This window comes from Sinocyclocheilus rhinocerous, unplaced genomic scaffold (assembly GCF_001515625.1).
Source record: "Sinocyclocheilus rhinocerous isolate Xijiao unplaced genomic scaffold, SAMN03320098_v1.1 scaffold603, whole genome shotgun sequence".
In the NCBI taxonomy this organism is placed as follows: domain Eukaryota; kingdom Metazoa; phylum Chordata; class Actinopteri; order Cypriniformes; family Cyprinidae; genus Sinocyclocheilus; species Sinocyclocheilus rhinocerous.
Genome location: NW_015656630.1, coordinates 2110257 through 2131515, shown reverse-complemented (window position 1 = coordinate 2131515; position 21259 = coordinate 2110257). Strand labels below are relative to the sequence as shown.

General features: G+C 37.4%; 2 protein-coding genes across 4 annotated transcripts in view; one reads left to right on the top strand and one right to left on the bottom strand.

The window, feature by feature from the left end:
* The window catches only part of LOC107720667 (cell adhesion molecule 2-like), a 437719-nt gene that overhangs the window by 138849 nt on the left and 277611 nt on the right, over nt 1-21259 (bottom strand). The gene's annotated exons all lie outside the window — the stretch shown is intronic.
* On the top strand, nt 14357-18583 carry LOC107720669 (hepatic lectin-like). Its single transcript, XM_016528450.1, has 5 exons — nt 14357-14547; nt 16798-16986; nt 17896-18041; nt 18114-18217; nt 18410-18583. Exons 1-5 carry the CDS (start codon nt 14406-14408, stop codon nt 18537-18539), a joined length of 711 nt encoding a protein of 236 aa, XP_016383936.1. The 5' UTR covers nt 14357-14405; the 3' UTR covers nt 18540-18583.

Sequence of the window (21259 nt, the reverse complement as noted above, 5' to 3'; positions counted from 1 at the left end):
TCTGATCATCAAACAGCGAGGAACAAGTGAGTGAAAGATACGGTGTGTGTTGTTTATCTGGATGAGAGATGAAATGCCTCTATTGTCAGTTTATAATAGAAATGTGTTATTGTTTAATCTTCTAAGGAATTTGTTAACATTTTTGGTGGTGCTGATGTCTGGATTGGTCTGACTGACAGTGATGTGGAGGACAGATGGAAATGGGTTGATGGCAGCACACTGACCTCTGGGTGAAAAATCACTGAATTGAACTGATTGTTATCTAATAAATGATTCTCACAGTCAGTATCATATCACACAGAAACATCTAATGCTGATCTGTTGATGCAGGTTCTGGTGGTCTGGAGAGCCAAATGGACAAAGAGGAGAGAACTGTGCTCTAAATAATCCATCAAGATCGGCTGATTATCCACGTAATAATGCTTTTAAATGGGTCTGTGAGAAGAGCGTTTTACCCACCTTACTGCCCTAGGAACATCATATACAATTTGTTTAGATAAATCAACATTAACTTCATAAATATCTGTGTAGGGCTATATAATACTGTACAAGCACACACCTGTTAAACATTAAATATTTATTAGAGAAAAATTGATTGCTAATATTTGGGTAGTTTGGGGTCTTTGTTTTATTGTGATTCCATAATGAATCAGTTTTTAAATACAAATAACATCTCTTTGTTTGGAATACTGTAAACCCTAACACTGAACTTAAATTAATCAAATACGTTTAAACTAGTGCTCTCAAATGATTAATCGTGATTAATCGCATCCAAAATAAACGTTTTTGTTTACATAATATATGTGTGTGTACTGTGTATATTTATTATGTATATATAAATACACACACATGCTGTCAGGATTTTGGACCTGTTTTGTTGTGTTTTCCCTCCCCATGTGCTTCCCTTGACCTAGTTTTCCCGTGTTTCATGCCCTAATTTGGAAGTTCCTGTTCCTGTTTCTGATCCTATTGTGTCCCATTTGATTCAGCTGTGTCCCCTTAATTACCTCGTTTAGCCCCTGTTTCTTAAGCCCTGTGTTTGCCTGTGTTCCTTGTTGTGTATTTAATGTCTTCAGGTCTATGAATGTTCCTCCATGCTACGTGTGTTCCTGTCTGCCCTGTGTTCACCCCTGGTGTTGGATGATTAAAGACTGTGTTATTGAGAATTCTCCTACGTCTCCGCGCTTTCGTTGCCCCTCGCTCCAGCACAGTAGCAGTTTGTGACGCATGCATGTATATATTTAAGAAAAATATGTTAAGTTTATACATTTAAAATATTAATATAATATCAATTATATGAATATAAATATATACATGGAAATACATGGATATATTTTCTAAATATATACTGTATGTGTGTGTATTTATACATGTTTGGAAACATATATGTTTCCAAACACACTCAAACTGAACAGGTCTCTGAAGACTTCATATAAGGCCTGTTTACCCCTGGTCATTTCATGCGTTTTCGCTGATCGGATATCTATCTGATTTGTTAAAACGTTTCAATTTACACTTGGCCACATAAATGTGTCGTCGCAAAACGGATATAAATCCGATCTTCAATTCCCGCGCTATATTTAAATTTAACGGAGTTCACGTCAACAAAATCAAAAGATAAGCGCTGCATTTGATTAATTATCAGCTCATTTCAAGATCAAAGACCGCAATAGGACAGTGCGCGGCATCCGCACTGGAAAGATAAGTTGTCTTACTACTTTTAATGAAGATGATTGTGTGTTGACCGTCTGCGTATTACTTTGTTTCATTCGCGGCAGTTTGTACGTCGGCTTGCTGAAGAGATACTCAGCTACTCATCCGTGGCGATGCGTGTTGCATTAGCACAGTCACATCTGACTAGAATGTCATATAGCCTATAACACGCTCTCACACGTTTATTATTTTAACATTATGGGAGGAGTAACATTTACATATGTGGTTTCAACAACCAGATGCATTTACACTTGTCCAGTTTCGTCTGGAATGCGGCCCAGATCACCTCCTGAAGTGGTTTGAGCTATCGGATTTATATCCATCTCGAATGCGTTTCGGAGGGCATTTACACCTGGCCTTTTCACGATCGGATAGCTATCCGATCAGACAAAACGCATGAAGTGACCAGGTGTAAACAGCCCCATAGATACTGAGTGTTTCTGTAATAACATATGCATTTGAATCTCATTTAAATGAAAACAATCAACATTGTTGAAACAAATATTTAGGGTGAAGTTCTGTGGTGAGCTGAAGTACCTTTATGCATAAGTACATTTTCATAAAAATAAAAAAAAACAGTTCCTTTCTGTATAAATACTGGCCACACAAACACAGATGAGGAGCACAACACAGTCCACTCCAGGAGAGAAACTAGTGTTAGACTGTCAGCATCTTGATAACACAGATACTGTCAGTAAGTGATTGAAAATATAGAAACTTGGAAAATGTATAAAGAAGATGCAAAAATCACTCATAAAAGCATTGATAATATTTATGAAAATATTGCTGTTACAAAAGGTAAATTTGGACAAGAGACCACGGACAGTAACGCAATGAGAATCCAGTCATCTGAACTCACAGGTAATGAGATTATTTAAGGATACATTTCATCAACATAGCAGCAATTTGTCAATAATGGCTTAAAGGCAGAAGCATTTGCTCAGTTTTCATGCTTTTCATTGATGTGTGCTGTGTTAAGTGGATAAATAAAGAGAATAACAGCATGTTTGTTCTTCAGGAAGTGATTCAGTGAAGAGCAGAAGCTTCAGAGCAGCTGTAGTGTTTGGTTCTGCTGTGTGTTCTTCTGCTGACTGCAGTCGTAGTGCTGTGAGTCATCTTCACTCAAGAGAGACAACAGCTCATATCCAAGAATGAAAACCTGACCCAATGAGAGAAAGCAGCTAATACTCAATAACACAAACCTGACCAATGAGAGAGAGCAGCTAATACTCAAGAATACAAACCTGACCAATGAGAGAGAGCAGCTAATACTCAAGAATACAAACCTGACCAATGAGAGAGAGCAGCTAATACTCAAGAATGAGATGCTGACCAGAGAGAGAGAGCAGCTAAAACGGGAGAAAAATGATCTTCAGAGGTGTCTTGGTAAAGTGGGTGAGTTTCTTTGGTCTTTTTTGTAGTTGCTACATGTTACAGAAACATCTGGTTAGTATTCCTAGGTATTTGCACATCAAGAGTAATTCTAGTGCACATAGAGTGGACTACATGAAAGCTAAGACCAATTTAAAGTGTAATATGTAAAGAATGTACAAATGTTTCCTCTTTGTAGGGTCACAGAACACCATGTAAAGTTACCGCGGTGCTGGGGTTAAGTGATTTAATTTAAAATAATTATTTTACCTCAAATATGTGCGAGTACACAATAATAACATATGAAGTGTATATGGTTTTATTTATTAAAATCATAAATGGATGCTCCCTTACTTGTCTCTATCCCTAAAATCAACCCCTAATATTGAACCTGCTGATCACTTAAGGCACCCTCACCGGTCTAGGAATGGTTTTGAATATGGTAACAATATGAGCTGCATGATTTACGGTTGATGCCAACCCGTCTGATCAACAACAAGACACCTTATCCAATTTCAATTATAAGCCAATCAGATATCTCTTAGGCACTCCATTTTATTTAAAATAAACACCTCTCTGAGGTGATATACAATGGGAATAGGGATGAAAATGTGATCATCTTAAGGTAAATCCACTGTTCTTACACTCCACGCCACAATCCCACTTACTAAATTTGTTTCTTTTGTAAGAACGGTGGGTGAAGTTAGTTAAAATAAGACAGGCTATTTGCACTTAGTGTAAATAGACACTTCATAACTTGCTCAGTTTAGAGTAGACTGCAATAACTAATGGTTGTTTTACACAGATGGATGGATTTACTATCAATGCCGTTTTTACTACATGTCCACTGAGACAAAGAGCTGGACTGAGAGCAGAAGATACTGTACAGAGAGAGGAGCAGATCTGATCATCATAAACAACAGACTGGAACAAGTGAGTGAAAGATACTGTGTGTGTGTAGCTGGATGAGTGATGAAATCGGTCTATTGTCAGTTTGTAATAGAAATGTGTTATTGTTTAACCTCCTAAGGAATTTGTTGAGAACATTTCTGGTTATGCTCATGTCTGGATTGGTCTGACTGACAGTGATGTGGAGAGCAGATGGAAATGGGTTGATGGCAGCACACTGACCTCTGGGTGAGGAATCACTGAACTGAACTGATTATTATGAAATTAATGTTTCTAATTAATTTCTAATGCTGGTCTGTTGATGCAGGTTCTGGTGGCCTGGAGAGCCTAGGTACTCTGCCTATGAAAACTGCGCTCTACGTTATACCTCAGGGTGGATTGATTATTCATGTTACAGTGCTTTTAAATGGATGTGAGACGAGTATTTTACACACCGCACTGTCCTAGGAACTTCATACTTTTTTTCTCTCGTAACATTTTTTTACAGATTAAATGTACTGTAAATACATTTCAATAAATACTTGTGCAGGCACTTTACGAACACACATGATTAATCTGTTAGTCTTTTGTTGAAAAAAAAAGATTTTGTATTGTTTTGGGGAACTCTTTGTCAGAAAGTTCTCAACAATCTTTAATGTATCAAATGTCTTTGTTTTGAATACCTTCTCATTTTTTAATATACATAATTGTAAAAAGATTTTCTACTTTTTTTTTTTAAGAAGTTATCCAAACTATAAAAGAGGTACAACTGTCTTATTTTTTTTTTTACTTAGACCAAGGCTTTTTGAACAAACAAACCTTTATTTTAACAAGAAATTCTACAGTTCTACAATTCTACAGAAAAAAAAGGCATAGCACCTGTTATCTACTACAAAAAAAAAAACAAAAAAAAATTCTTAGCAAAATAAGTAATCTGATTGGATAAAAAGAATGTTCACCCTCTATATAGTACCCTACAGTGTATCAAGTAACGGACCAATCAACTCAGGAGCCTGTCATAACAGGAAACACTGTAACAACCTAAAACCTAGTAGTGCATGTCGCCACACACATACTTACACATTTGATCAACTGTGTGTTCTGCACGAGGTACTAAATATACTTTAAACCTCTGCTGCAAGACTTTCAAAAAAGTGTCTGCAAACCTGAGTTATGCTTATTTTGCTATATTCTGCCTGTAGGCGTTAAAACCACAATTGATTATTAAGTTACACAAGGACCATGGTGATCTAAAAAGATCTGCTAGGGTACATTTGGTCTTGATTATATCATTGGTTGCAAGAGAACTTCCATGGGTACTTTCCCTAGTCCCTTCCTGTCTAGACACAACATAACATGTTTAGTTTCAGAAGACTAGGGGCTTCTGCTTCTTCTGCTGCCTCTGCAAATACTATATATATATATTTTTTGAGTTTTTATTTCCCTATACTCTGATCTTCACCTTCACCAATTAGATATAATACTTGAGATATTATTACTTGAAATATTTATTAATTAGTTTTTTTAATTCAACAATCAATCTAGGAAAATATTTCAGAAAAAAAAAAAACTGGCTATCACACTATTTTTTTACCTATATCATACGATATTGATATTTAACATGATATAAATTTACCATTAATAGGGAGGGAAATGCTTTCCACATGTTTGTTAGACCCTGAGAATGAAGGTAAACATAACTTTCATAAAGATACTGAGCGATTTTGTAATATAACCACATTTAAATGAACACAATTCACATTGTTACAACAAACATTTAAGTTTCTTTATGCATAAATACTCAAAACATTTTCACAAAAACAGTTCCTTTCTGCATAAATACTGGCCATTCAAACACAGATGAGGAACACAACACAGTCTACTCCAGGAGAGGAAGTAGTATACGTTTGTTGGCATCTTGGCGACGTCGAAAGTATTTAACAGTCTAAAGGAAAATATAGAAAAGGGAAGAACTTCAAAAGCAGCTGAAGTGTATTTGGTTCTGCTGACTGTTTGGTTCTGCTGACTGCAGTCATAGTGCTGTGTGTCACACTCACTCAAGAGAGACAACAGTTCATATCCAAGAATGAAAACCTGACCAATGAGAGAGAGCAGCTAATACTCAATAACACAAACTTGACCAATGAGAGAGAGCAGCTAATACTCAATAACACAAACCTGACCAATGAGAGAGAGCAGCTAAAATGCTCTTAAGAGTTGTCTTGGTAAAGTGGGTGAGTTTCTTTTCTCTTTTTAGTAGTTGCTACATAACAAGAACAAGATGTGGTTAGTATTTATAACAATTACATCAAGTTCTTCAAAAGAAACCTTAAACTAACAGCAATTTAAAATGTAAAACATAAAGAGTGTTCAAATGTTTCCTCTTTTTAGAATCACAGAATATATGTTATGAATCCTGTCCATGGACTTCCATCCGATCGCCACCAGAGGTCACTCGTCCATCATATTGACTCTTTCACTACACAAACTGTTACACGTCACCACGGACTACATTTCCCATCATCCACTGCACTGATTGCACACAGCTGTAACCAATCACACACACACTATATTACACTCACTCAGATACTTCTCAAATGGCAGAGTATTCTGTTACGGGGTGAATGAGACGAGAGACGTGTGGATCCATGTGGAAAGCTTTATTTAAAGACATAGTCAAAACAGGCGAGGGTCAGACAATGGCAAACAGGTATATTGAGGGCAAGACACAAGAGTAGTCCAGTGAACGGGCGTGGTCGATCTCCGGTGAACAATGTCCAAACAGTGTAATCCAAAGGGTGTGTGATTCAATAACACATTGGCTGTTTTTGAAATCGCCCCTATACCCTATTTCCCTATTTCATCTTCTAGCAAGAAGTGAGAATTCATTTAGTGTTACTCTCATGGGTTTCTCTAGCTTTTGAGTGTACATTGGTTATACAGTTGCTGTTGCGGTGCATTATGGGATTGAATGAGCACACTCGATAATGTCCATTATTGTTTTGGACACCACTACACTGAATCATTTAGTCAATCAATTAATTTAAAAACACTCATTCATTCAGGAACAAAATGCCACTGCTGTGTGTTGCTCTGAGAAGCGGAACTCTTTATTCTGCTTCGGCTTCATTTGAAACTATTTTCATTGGTGGAGCAAAAATAGACAAAGTAACTGTCAATACTTAGAATACTTACAATTCTCTTAGGTTAGAGAAAAACGTACTGCCGGCCATAGACACACTCTTTCTGTTTAAATCTTTAAAGTCATCTCTTTGGCCAAGCATTCAAATAATGCATCTCATAATCTTGTACTGTAGTTATATCTGATCAAATGCACATTATTATTCCTTAGCTCGGTTTGAACAAATCATTTTTGCTTGGTTGGAACAGCAGCTAGGCTAATTATGTCTCTATTTGTTTCCCTGTTTCTGCCACGGGACTGACATCCCGTGGTAACTAGGAATTACACAAGCTTCAGTCTGGATCCAGAACACCTGAGAAGAGATGATGCCAACCCCTCAGAGGACCTCAGATGATGCCAACCCTGAAACAACATAAACTATCAAATTTTGCTATAAGTTTGATTGCAACATATAATCATTGCTGTTAATAGTGTTCATCGTCTGTTTGATTACGTCATTAACTGAATTTTACCTTACATTTCTGCCATATGTACATCATTTTGACAGTCATCACTGACAAGCTACTACTAAAAATATTGTAGAAACTTAATTTTCTGTAAAGTTGCTTTGCAATGATTTGTATCGTGAAAAGCACTATACAAATAAACTTGAATTGAATTGAATACTGTGTATAAAATATAAGTTCCTCAATATTAACTTCTTGTTTATTGACCTGTTGTGTCTGCTTCTGATGTCCTTGAACATTAGCAATATAGCACAAGTAGGTTCTTTTGATAATAGTGTAATTTCTATCTAAATTTCAATGACATGAGGTGATTACATGACTTCAGGAAGCTGCAGAGCAGCTACAGTGTGTTTGTAGCTACTGTGTATTCTTTCAAACATTTAGCAAATGAGAAGAACTTGATCATTGGTGGTGACCTGTAGAGGAATGCCTATGAACATCCTATAAATTCTGTTTCTATTGAACACAAACACAATAAAGGTTTTCATTATAATTATACACTTTAAAATTAAAATATCTGTAATGTTTTACAGTCTTAATAATGTAATAATAATTTATAGTCATTTTTAAAGAAGTTTATAGATTTACTTTACAAATGGTTCTAATGTTACAGTCACAGTGATGACAATATTATTTTTATGGAATATTTATGTATTTACTATATATGATTTATAATTTAAATCAATCACACATCATTTAAAATAACTTCCCCTCCCTCTTGCGCTTTCTTCTCTTCTCTGATGACGTGTTTACTGGAGCGAGGGTGGGACAACCTGCCAATCACATCCAACATCCAATCAATTTCTAATGAACAAAATCAAGTCCCATCATACATTTTTTTCTTGTTTGAGAAGAACTTCTTTGAGAAGAACTTCCAACTTTAATGAACTGATATCATATGATATCACATCTACACAGGAACAAGGAACTAAATCGTTTAATGTTTGATGATTAAGAAATATCTGATATTTATGATGATGTGATCAGGACTGAGTCTGAGAGAATGAAGAAAAACAGAGCGGAGATGACGGTGGTTATCTATGAGAATGCAGACTGTGTGAAAGTTTATGACTTCAGGACAGAGGCAAACACACAGCAACCACATCAGCAAACTGCACACTGATAACCTTAAAAACAAGTCCATTTCCTCAGTCCATTGTTTGCCCTTTATTAATGAAGCAAACTTCATATGAGGTCAGGTGCATTTGAGTGTCTGTTCAAAAAAAAAAAAAAAAACAATGCACAGAAACGTCCAGCATTAGTGTGGTATTTTCGTCTCATGGTGGACCTGAGCCCTTCATAGAAATGTTCAATGCCACTGTATCTTTGTGTTGGTTGAAAAACAGAGAAACCACAGACCATAAACAATGTTTTCAGCCTCAACTTTACCAGCATAGTGCTGTTACATGGGAAATTGAGGTTTCAAGTTAGAGAAATGACACAAAAAATGACACAAAAGTAAAATATCACCACCTGACTGAGGGGTTTATTTCAAGTCCTCTGTAGTCATACAATAATTTTGTGTGAAGTACCAGTTGAAATTTAAGTTGTCATTCACTGATAATGTTCTCCAGTGAGCGATTAACTGCTGCAACTGAATTAAATGAGCCAGTGAGTTGAACTGAAGAAACAGATCAGTACCGTTTGTGAACAAATCATTCAGATCATTTTTATGAACCGAATCAACTGATTCACTGAAAATACATCTGCTTCTCACACATTAAAATTAGTCAAAAGCAGAGGACTACAGAATAGAGAAACACAAAGACATAGTCTGTCATTTACATGACTAAGGATCATGTGAACAAAAATGTCTCAGCCTGTATAGCACGATAAACACTGATGAAACACAGGAAATTGACAGACACACCAAGAAATACACAAGCAACACAAACACACTTTCAGTACTGTAGAAATTAAGAAAATGAAGAAACTAATGTCTGACATCTCCAGGAAGTGATTCAGTGAAGATCACAAGTTGTTTGGTGCTGCCATGTGTTCTTCTGCTGACTGCAGTCATAGTGTTGTGTGTCCACATCCATACAAAGAGCACAAACTGCACACAAGAGACACAACAGCTACTAACCAACATCACCAACCTCACAGAAGAGAGAGATGAGCAAATAATAAATACCAGCTAATAAATCAACTTAATAAATCAAAGAGGGCAAGTTACTTCATTTTATTATGGCCTCAGCAACTTCTAATGTACACATATTAGTAAATTATCTGCTAGAAGTTAAAGTGGTTTGAATGTAGATGTCTTCACAGTCCACTTAGACCAAATAAATAAATAAATAAAAAACTCAAGGTGCAACCTGAAACCTGATAGTCCAAAACTTTGAAGAGTGCCTGGTCTGGGTTGGGACTGATATTAGTAGACTCAAGTCTCGGTTATTTTAAAATAAATGTGCTTTTACTGAATGAACCTGAGAAAACCCCGTATTGTCAGATTGTTTACTGTACCCTGCAACTAGAACTTATTTCACCCAGTTATTACAGATAAACAGAAAGTTTAACATTTTTAACAAGTAGCTCGCAAGTATACAGTATGTACATAATATAATAATTATAAATGTGAGAAATAAGTTTGGGAGGAAGATATGTATAAACAAATTAATGCCTGTTGCATGTTAAACACTACGTGTCTGCAGACGAGCCCCTCAAACATAAAATAACACACAAATACAGCAGCAATACAGCATGATTGGCTTTCTTTGCAATTATACATTATAAAAACAAATATTACTTTAATGCTAATAAACCAATAGGATATAACAAAGTAAATAAAACAAAAAAAGAGTAAAAAAGAAAAAGATGCTGTCTATGTTGACAGTATAGCTAGGTTTTAAAACTCAGTATTATAAGTGAAGACATGCAGACTAAATGAGGAACAGAGAGTGAGAGCAGTATATTGGAGCTGCACTGTGTTCATCTGATAAGTGTTATTACAGTCAGACTTGGGGTTTTGGTGTCATTTTCAGCATCTGCATCTGAGAAGTGGTTGTTCACGTAACCAAAAGCAACTAGTGTTAAATAAAGGAAGTACTTTTAAAACGTGCCAAGTTTTACATTATTCATTTCAGGCATTTAACAATTACATATAATTGATTCTACGGCAATGTTATTATTGTCTGCTTTATCTACTTGGAATTACTTGCCCAAGCGGAAAAGCAATGTACTGTCAACAGATATTGATTACAGAAAACCACCGAAATGCAGCTGATGCCAAACTTATAAACTAATTCAAATTACTTTTTACCTCTTTTATGCTCAAGCAGCTACTCAGCAGTGGTTTTACTGTGACAGTACTTGAGAGACGGGCCCAGTACATTCAATTTGAAACACATTTGTGACCCTGTCTGTGAAAACCCAGCTAAAGTAATTTTTTGGTGATTTACTGTTTTCTATATAAAATCGTCCTTCATAAGGTACAGAACATTCTGTGAAAATGTAACATTGATATATTTATTACTGACTGAGTAAGACAATGTCAAAGATTGAAATAATAGTGGAATTAATGGTTGAAATCAAACTTTGATGCTTGTTATCTCATAACTAGATTTTGAGACTTTAGCCTGGATTTCACAGAGAGGGTCACATTTACCACTGTGTATGTAAGGAAGTCACACAGCTGACACAGTACTTCAGATTAGCTGCAACTGAGATGTGTTTCTGAGCAATTTTAAATTTACTAAATTCAGCAAGATGACAATTTTTCTCTCATGTATAATTTTGCTTTCTAATTTGAATTTGTAGTTGTTTCTGTTGCTCCAAACTTCTAGCAGCAGAGCAGTAAAGTGCTGAACCGAACAACACCAGAACACATGAGCCCATGTTTATACTATTACTTTAGACTAGTTTTTAGACTTTAGACTACTACTTTTTTGACTTATGGCCACTATGCAAGTTAATTGATATAAACAGGCTAGACTTCACACATGTACATACTTTCTCACACGTTGGACTCATCTGCTTACAACATACATGATGCTGTTTTGCACGTTACCTTTATGTTATTTTCATCATATAGGACTGTAGGGTAAAGAAAATAACCAACCAAACATGTGTTCCCTCTCAAGCTTTCACGAGACATCACAGAGATATTTCTCCGTTATGGGAACTCCTTCCCTTCCATTTTTTCCTGAAGTCCTATTGGCTCCCGCCAGTCTAAATGACTGGCCAATTGACGCTGTCCTGCAGCAGCCAAGACCCTAGGCTCAGACATCAGCCTCCCCTCAAAGCTGTGCAGGACTACTGCCCACCTTGCCAATAAAGCGTATGCGTCTGATGGCGAGGCGACGCGGAGGCTCAAAAGCGTGCCAAAGCCATGAGTCACGTGATGCTGATGCGCGCTTTCCAGCAGCAGACGACGAGATCAATAACCCCAGGCCAGCGACCGTGGCGGTGACGGCTACTGCTCCTCGCCAGGAGCCGGGTGTCTGGAGGAAGGCGTGGGGTCCCGGGAGGAAACGCCACGGCCAGCGGAGGAGCCCGTGCCGCTCGCCCCGCCTCAGAGCAGTGCAGAGCCGCCGCCCACACACTCGCCGGCGCAGCCGCTAATGCCGCTATGTCAGTTCCTGAGCTTTTGGGAAGTTATTCCGGGAATCTCGCGCTGGCTACTCGGTTTGTACAAGCAAGCAGCGAATCTCCTGTTATGGGCGGACCGTCACTTTTTCTCCATTCTCCATCAGAGCAGCGCACATCCCCGATCTCCTGAACCGCGGGGCGGACAGGAAGGGGATTCCTCAAGGAGAGTGGAGGTTGAACCCAGAGTCGGTTCGGATGATTTGGACCCGTTACGGGAGAGCGGAGGTGGAATCCCCGGTCTCCTGAACCGCGGGGCGGACATGCTTTCGAGGAAGGGGATTCCTCAAGGAGAGTGGAGGTTGAACCCCGAGTCGGTTCGGATGATTTGGACCCGCTACGGGAGAGCGGAGGTGGATCTGTTCACCACGAGCGAGAATGCGCACTGCCCGCTGTTCTTCTCCCTGTCTCACTCCCCGCTGGAAGGGGACGCTCTGACATCGCACTGGCCAGCAGCCAGGCTGTATGCGTTTTCTCCAATCAAGATATTGCCACTGGTGTTATGTAAGATCAGGGAGGAGGGGGCTTCGGTAATACTCATCACCCCGAACTGGCCGAACCAGCGGGGAACAAAACGTTATTAATGACCAGATATGCAAATTTCGTATGCCTGGGCTTTAGACGTTCATTGGCTTATCTCCACCTATCAGCTGCGAGCCCGCCTAACAAGCGTCGCTATTGGTTGGGAATTGTGTGTGTTCTATCTTCGCTGAGTGTGTAACTTGTACAGGCTGCTCGTAGCCTCTCTCACGGCAGGATTGAATATCGTTCCCATAATGGAGAAATATCTCCGTGAATCGCAGTTGCTCTGTTACTGGAGTACTTTTTTTGTGTTGCTTTGGCTAAAAGCAACTAACCATAATAACCTATGACTTGAGTAACAAGCTGTGGTAATAGTATGGCCGTCTAGCCGTCTTGTCCACATGCATCGGTTATTGCAACACATTAACTATTAAGTGTTGGAACATTTTGTTTCCAAATGCATACAGTATGTCAAATCTGCAGGGGAAAGACCAATGTTAACTTTTTTCTTCCAAAGCAGTAAAATACTAATTATTCAATTTAAAACAACCCCAATAGTTTTGCCATCACAACACAGTAATTTCCATTCACACATCTTAACTACATCACATGGTGAAGGTACACCCTGGTATGAATGAATGAACAAACAAACAATTACACTTGTTTGTTACAGTTACATTTGAAGAAAACCCATCTTTTGTGCTTAAAATTACACTCACTTTGCGAAAATAAAATTATATATTATATCCTAAATCTTGGATGAGAAAATTAACAGCAAATTTTTTTTTTTTAGGTGAACTATCTAGTTAAGATTAAAATTGACAATTAAAATTGTATTGATCTGCAAATATGAATGTGGCAAAACCACCATCGGCCTGGAATTGCTAGGCCACCGTGCCCATCAAATGCTGCAGTCTCTGAGAAGATGAGGTGCTTTAGAGAAGCTACTGCCCCTCGACTCCCGGCATAGCAAGGACAACAGATTTGTTTTAGACATTGGCCCATTTGAACACTTTATTGCATATCCATGGTGTCTGCCTTTGCTTATCGCACCACAGGCAACAAATAGTAGCCTATAGAAATATACTGTAGATTAAAGCAATAATTAGAAAAAATTGTCAGACTGTAATATTACAAACATTGTGAGTGATTCAGTGCTACCACATACCCTCTCTCTTAAATGGATAGTTCACACAAAAAATTAAAATACTGTCAATGGCTACCAGCAACTATTTGGTTATCAACACTCTTCATTACATATAATATTTTCTTTATACAGTATATCATCTTTTTTTTTTTTAACAGAAGAACGGTTTACACGAAAGTCAGCAGCTGTAAAATGTGTGTAATTCTATAAGGAAGACACAGCATTAGACATCTTCTGTCAAATAAAAAAACTAAAACAAACAAAAAAATCCCACCATAAGAGTCATTTAAGTAGAATAACCTAAAGAGAGTCACCTAAGGATGACTCTCACATCCATATTGCCAAAATGAATTCCATTCCTCTAAATACACACACACACACACACACACAAAAAAACCTGAACAAGATATCACATGACCACAGTGGTGTCTTATAAAAGTAAAAGCCAAAAAGCAGAACTTCAGAGTGGTCCAGTGTACTTGAAGCAACAACTTCTAATAATCTCACACTCAACTCCAGCAGACTGAATATGTCTTATTATGGCAATATAAACATTTCTGGGAAACATGGGATGGAAAAAGAATATGAAGAAATTAATATCAACAGCAGTGATGTCAATACAGGAAAAGAGTACATGGACATCCAGAGACACCAAACACCTAAAAACACAGGTACAGAGACTCATTTTATTATAATAACAAACGGCAGTTTAGGTTTAAACAAATCATGGTTTGCACAGCACACAAAATAGCTGAAAGCTGTCATGCAAACCTGGGAGCACACCAAGGTACTGAACCCAAGACTTATATTCAATCATCCTACAGAGCTGGCCTGAGTTTGGTTGGCATGATTTATGTGAAGGCAAATTCAAACTCAAGTACCTAGAGTAGTAATATGTACCTTAAGTAGTAATATGAATCATTTACAGGTAAATTTTGTGATGACAAGATGAATGCAAATGCATGGGGTTTGAGACCAACTCTGCAGAAGGCACTGGTAACCAGGGATCTGAACCGGTTCAAGGAACAAAAACGAAAACCAGAAACGAATACAATTTTGACAGGAACATAACCAGAAACAGAAACAAAATCAATTTGAATAGTTCCGAACAGAATCGAAAATTTCAAATGGCCATTAAGTTATTTTATCATTCCATTTAATATTTGAATTTTGCAGTCAAACAATCACTATTTCAAGTAGTATGGCCTATGCAAATGTGATGTTAACGCCCAACGAGTGAAACCCCTGCACTCAGTTGTAAATTCATCATAGATAAGTCACAATGGCAATGCCCTGGCGTTAGTTTATCCGAGGATACGTCATGAACCTCCAAGAATTAGGCTTACAATTAAGTGAAAATGAATGGCAGGTAATATGCTGCTTGTTGTGTGTTTCGAAACCAGCAAAAATTGCAGGATAGTGCAGTAGAACATGGATTCACACAAGGTCTCACGCACCTGCAGCGCTTGTGTGAATGGAGAAAACAGAATAAAACTACATACATAAAAAGGAATATACAGGCCTACACAAAATGTATTCCACTGAAATCATTAAGAGATTACCAAAACGAAAGAAAAAAAAATGTGCTGATTTCAGTTCATTGTGAAGCGATCCAAAGTTCACGGGAAGGAAAACGAGGCAGAAAGCTGTTTTCTTTATTTTGCAAAAGCTTTACAGTTTAGAATGATGTCTTGCTTCTATCTGTATGTAACGATTCAGTCCACTGAAGGCGAGCGTAGTGGAGAACCCAAGTGCAGTTTATTTCAAACAAGGAAAAGAAACACAACCCAAAACACCACATTACACTGTATAACTAACCAGCGTTGGTATGACCATAAATTACGGAGTAAAAGTTGGGAAAACAATGCAGTGATCACATCAGCGTCTCACATGAATACACAGCATATTTTTGCAAATGTGTTTATAGCAGCCTGCTCATTATCAAAATAAAATACATTTAAAGAAAGAAATAAAAATTTACACTGCTCAATTTAAATAGTCTGTAGTACAATCTGTGACCACCGCCTCACTGCTGATATAGCCTATGTAAAGGATAATGTCTTATGTTGATAATGCACGTGAATTGCAAAGCCTACAATGTTTTAGCATCTAGATAAGTCGCGAATATGGAAACATTTGGATTCGTGCAGAATGAGAGAGGTAGGCTTCAGTTTCACTTTAAACTAATTTATTTTTGGCTTTACTTTTATATAGCCTAGCCTAAATACTGTTAACTTTAGAGGATTTGTTGTTGAGAGAAGGGAACTAATAGCCTAGTTGTGTTTATAATGTTTGTAAACATTTTGCTTTACCGGTATTTTAGCCTACATTATTTCTAAATGTAATAATAAAATGTGACGTACAGCCTACGCGATTTATGTTTTTTCCTATCAAAACGTAATTTTATTCGAGTAGCATTTTTTAATCACGCAGCAAACATTTTAAAATATCGTACTTTAATGTCTTTAAAGCGTTGACCGTTTTTTCTTTTGTTTAATAAATTTGGCCAGATTCTATAAAAGATTATGCTGTATTGGCTATGATTAAGTGCAAGATGGGCAACCAGATCAAGAATCTCTTTATGTTTTTGTGTGTGTGTGTGTGTGTGTGTGTAAAGAAAACGCTGTTCTTTATTATTATTATTGTTATTGGCAAAGAAAAGTATTTTTTCTACTTAAACCGGTTTCAGAGCGATAGTAATACAGAGGAACGCAGGTTCACGCTAAAATGACGCTAAAAGCTAAAATACAGATTCTGCTCATAGTGAATCGATTGAATTTTTTTAAGCCCTGTTGGGAACAATCGTATTTGAATTTGGACCACAACAAATGTGTCCAGTGTGAAAGTGTCCTAACAGACATATTTTAGTCATAAGAGAGTTTAAGAAACATTTATCTTCATATCTGTCATCTTCATTTCAGTGAGGATCAGAAACTACAGAGCAGCTTTAGTGTGTTTGGTGCTGCTGTGTGTTCTTCTGCTGACTGCAGTCATAGTGCTGTGTGTCCACATCTATACAAAGAACACAAACTGCACACAAGAGAGAGATGAGCTAATAACAGAGAAAGGAAATCTGTCAAACAAGGAAGACCACCCAGTTGTTGGCAAAGGTAGGTTTCTTAATTTTATGTAGTTTGGTTGTGGTCTCAGTAACGTTTAGTGTACACTGCCTTTGGGTAAACTATCTGCTAGAAGTTACAGGTGGTTGAGTGTAGAGGTATTCATGGGTCCACTTAGATCCGAAAACCAGAATATGAAAATTGAAAAATGAAAATTGGCTGAAAATTTACTCAGCCTCGGGCCATCCAAGATTAATTTGTTTCTTCATCAAAACAGATTTGGAGAAACTTAGCATCACTTAATCAAACAGTAAAAAAAAAAAAAAAAAACATCTGATAAAAACATCACAATAATCGACAAGTAACCCACATGACTCCAGTCCATCAGTTAACATTTTGTGAATCAGAAAGCTGCATGTTGGTAATAAACAAATCCATCATAATATATATATATATATAAAAAGTTTTTTTTTCTGGCTAAAACATGTCCTTTTCCCACAAGATTGTTTTCTCCAATGAAAAAGTCATTGTGTCTTAACCAGGAGAGAAATATGCACAGATCAAGCACCGTTTACAGTACAAGCAAAAACAGTCCAAAACAGTTCTAAACAAATACGTCGATGGATTTTGATGTGAGAGGACAACAAGGGACAGACTTTTTCCCTGAAGGAAGTGTTATTATGGCCAGTAATGAGAGTTTAAAGTTAAAATGCCTTAACAATGGATTTGTTCCGTATAAACATGCAGCTTCTGAATTTATGTTGATTACTTGCAGATGTTTTTATGAGCTGTTTGTACTCTCATTCTGATGGCACCCATTCACTGTAGAGGAGCCGGATTGCTAAATTTCTCCAAATCTGTTCTGATGAAGAAACAAACTCACCTACATCTTGAACAGCCTGAGGGTAAGTAAATATTCAGCAAAATGTAATTTTTTTGTGCGAACTATTCCTTGAACAGATCAGTGCTCTGACAACCCTAAATGGATAACGTACAAGCACAGTTCCTACTACATTTCCTCTAAATGGAAGAACTGGAATGACAGCAGACGAGACTGTTTGCAGAGAGGAGCAGATCTGGTCATCATAAACAACAAAGAGGAACAAGTGAGTGAAATATTGTGTTTGAATCGGTGCTGAATACTGCTTATGGTCTAAATGTATAATATTTCATTCTAGGAATATATTACAAGGGTTACTAATGCAAACATTGTGTGGATTGGTCTGACTGACAGTGATAAAGATGGGGTCTGGAAGTGGGTTGATGGCAGCGCACTGAACAGGTGAGCAGCTTGGTCTCAATTCTCAGTCACACTGTTGTGTATGAAAAAGTATAGATAATTTAAATCATAACCTCTTTGCAAGCAGTATCAATGCATTCATGCATTAACTTCCAAACCTATTTAGTCACTTGAGCCACATATATTATATGACAAATAAACTTGAGCTGTTTTACTGATGATCTGTTGTTGTAGGATCTGGAGTTTCTGGGGGCCCAATGAGCCCAATAGCAGAGTTGGAGATGAGGACTGTGTTATATCTCACTATAGCTGGGCTGATTTTCCATGTAATTATACATTTGCATGGATTTGTGAGAGGAATTAAGAGGTTTAACAAAGCTGTTACATCAAATCTGTACATCCAAAGTAAAGCGGTAACCAAATAGATTTGCTGTAATGTGCAGTTAGGGTTATTATTATTTTTAATAAATGTTTGATGCTCATTTTAATAATATTCATAGAAAAATGAGATGATGTTAAAGCAAATAAAAATTGCACTCATTTGTCAATGCAACCTCTTGTGTGTAATATTTCTCAATTTGTCCTTATTTAATAAACAGAGAACAAGTGATTCACCATATCAACTCACTCAATCACTATATACATATACACTCACCAAGGCACTTTATTAGGTACCTTGTCAGTACCGGGTTACACCCCCTTTTGCCTTCAGAACGGCCTTAATTCATCATTGCATAGATTCAATAAGGAGCTAGAAACATTCCTCAGAGATTTTGGTTAATATTGACATGATAGCATCATGCAGATTTGTCAGCTGCACATCCATGTTACAAATCTCCCGTTCCAGCACATCCCGAAGGTGCTCTATTGGATTGAGATCTGGTGTTTGTGAAGGCCATTTGAGTAGTTAACTCATTGTCATGTTCAAGAAAGCAGTTTGAGCTGATTAGAGCTTTGTGACATGGCTTGTTATCTGGCTGGAAGTAGCCATCACAAGATGGGCACACTGTGGTTATAAAGGGATTGACATGATCAGTAACAATACTTAGGTAGACTGTGGAATTTATCAACGCTCAAAGGGGCCCAAAATGATCCAAGAAAATGTCCCCCACCCCATTACACCACCAGCAGCAGCCTGAACCTTTGATACAAGGCAGGAAGGATTTATTGATGTCTATGCCAAATTCTGACCCTATCATCAGAATGTCTGAACCTTTTTCCAATCTTCTATGGTCCAGTTTTGGTAAGCCTGTGCGAACTGTAGCCTCAGATCTTTATCATATCTGTCATCTTCAGGAAGTGATTCAGTGAAAAGCAGAAGCTCCAGAGCAGCTGTAGTGTGTTTGTTGCTGCTGTGTGTTCTTCTGCTGACTGCAGTCATAGTGCTGTGTGTCCACATCCATACAAACTACACAGAAGAGACAAACCAGCTACTAACCAAGATCACCAACCTTACAGAAGACAGATGAGCTACTAACCCAGATTAACAACCTCAGAGAAGAAAGAGACCCGCTACTAACTAACATGACCAAAAAGATGAGCTAATAATAAAGAACAGAAATCTGTTGAACGTGAGAGACCAGATAATAAATCAACTTTCAATTCTTTGTAAAAAGGATAAGTTTCTTCATTCTGTGTAGTTTGGTTGTGGTCTCAGTAACTTGTCGTATACACTATTATTTGAGTAAACTATCTGCTAGAAGTTACAGGTAGTTGAGAGCAGAGGTCTTCATAGGTCCACTTAGGTCTGAGAAACAAGTGTGTCTGCAGACCAGGCCCTCAAACATAAACTAACATAGACTATATACAGCAGTAACATAAAATGAATGGTTTTCTTTGTGATTATACAGTATAAAAATAAATATTGCTTTATTGCTAATAAACAGATGTGCTCTTTGTCACACATGCGCTGTATGTTCACACATCTCCTTCCGTTTAGTTCTATCTGGTGTTAAAAACAGAATAAAAATCTGAGCCGTCAGTCTTCACAGACCAAAACAGGAACAACATTCAGCATTAGCAGAATGTTCAATTTGTCAGTTACTAAAACAATCAAACAAACTAATGCCAAACTAATGAACTAATTCAAATTAAGAAAAAATTAAACCATGACAGCATATATTCATGCATTTTCTCAACAAAAAAAAATTGTGGAAATCCCAATCTGGTCTCATGACAAAAACATACCTCAAGGAACTTTTTCGCAAGACACGAAATACGTACTGCGTTTATGACAAGTTTGATGTGAAACGTCCATGTATAATGTGACGTTGGTTTTGTAGGCATAACCACAGTTCTGATTTAAAATGTCTGTTGAGTGCACTGATCTTTATAATAGTATATATAGATCAATGGTTGAGTGGCGCTGTAAGTATAATGCTCTGTGACGTTTTAAAATAACGTACCAACTGCACTACACCAAAACCTACCCGATAGAATGAACAAAAGCGAATGTGTGATGTAAAAACACAATCACAAGCTTGCCGTTTTAGCTTGTTTTTCGATCTCTCATCTTTCAGCTCTTTCATCGCGAGTCGTGTTTTCGACGGAATTCATACCCAAGGATTCCGCATCCTAAATCCAATTCCGTGCCGGCTGAGCTACCGAGCAAGCTTGTTATGTCCAATATGGCAACTTCGGCATGTGGAGTGTTACAAACGGTGAGACGGCTGTTCTGTTCTGTTGGACTCTAATATCAACACAACAATTTTTATAAATAAATAAATATTCGCGGGGCAGCGTTGACAACAAGTGTGCGCATCGCAATCAGGAATCTCCAAACTCCAATCTCTCTCTCTCTCTGTGTGTGTGTTTGTGTGTGTGTGTGTGTGTTTGTGTGCAAGTGATGTTTGTGGGTTTGTGTGCATCAATTAAAGCAGCACATTAACATAGAATGGTGATTAAACTGACTTGGAACTACATGTGCATTAAACGGTTATAATGCATACCTGCAAGCCAATCAGAATTAAGTATTTAGACAGACCATGGTATGCATAAATATACACACACACACACACACACACACACACACACACACATATATATATATATATATATATGTGTGTGTGTGTGTGTGTGTGTGTG

What these genes read in the sequence shown, in the direction of transcription:
- LOC107720669 (XM_016528450.1), top strand. Translation starts at nt 14,406, where the DNA reads ATGTCTTATTATGGCAATATAAACATTTCTGGGAAACATGGGATGGAA. An exon ending in CCAAACACCTAAAAACACAG is followed by an intron (nt 14,548 to 16,797) that starts GTACAGAGACTC and finishes TCTTCATTTCAG; the next exon opens with TGAGGATCAGAAACTACAGA. An exon ending in TAAACAACAAAGAGGAACAA is followed by an intron (nt 18,042 to 18,113) that starts GTGAGTGAAATA and finishes ATTTCATTCTAG; the next exon opens with GAATATATTACAAGGGTTAC.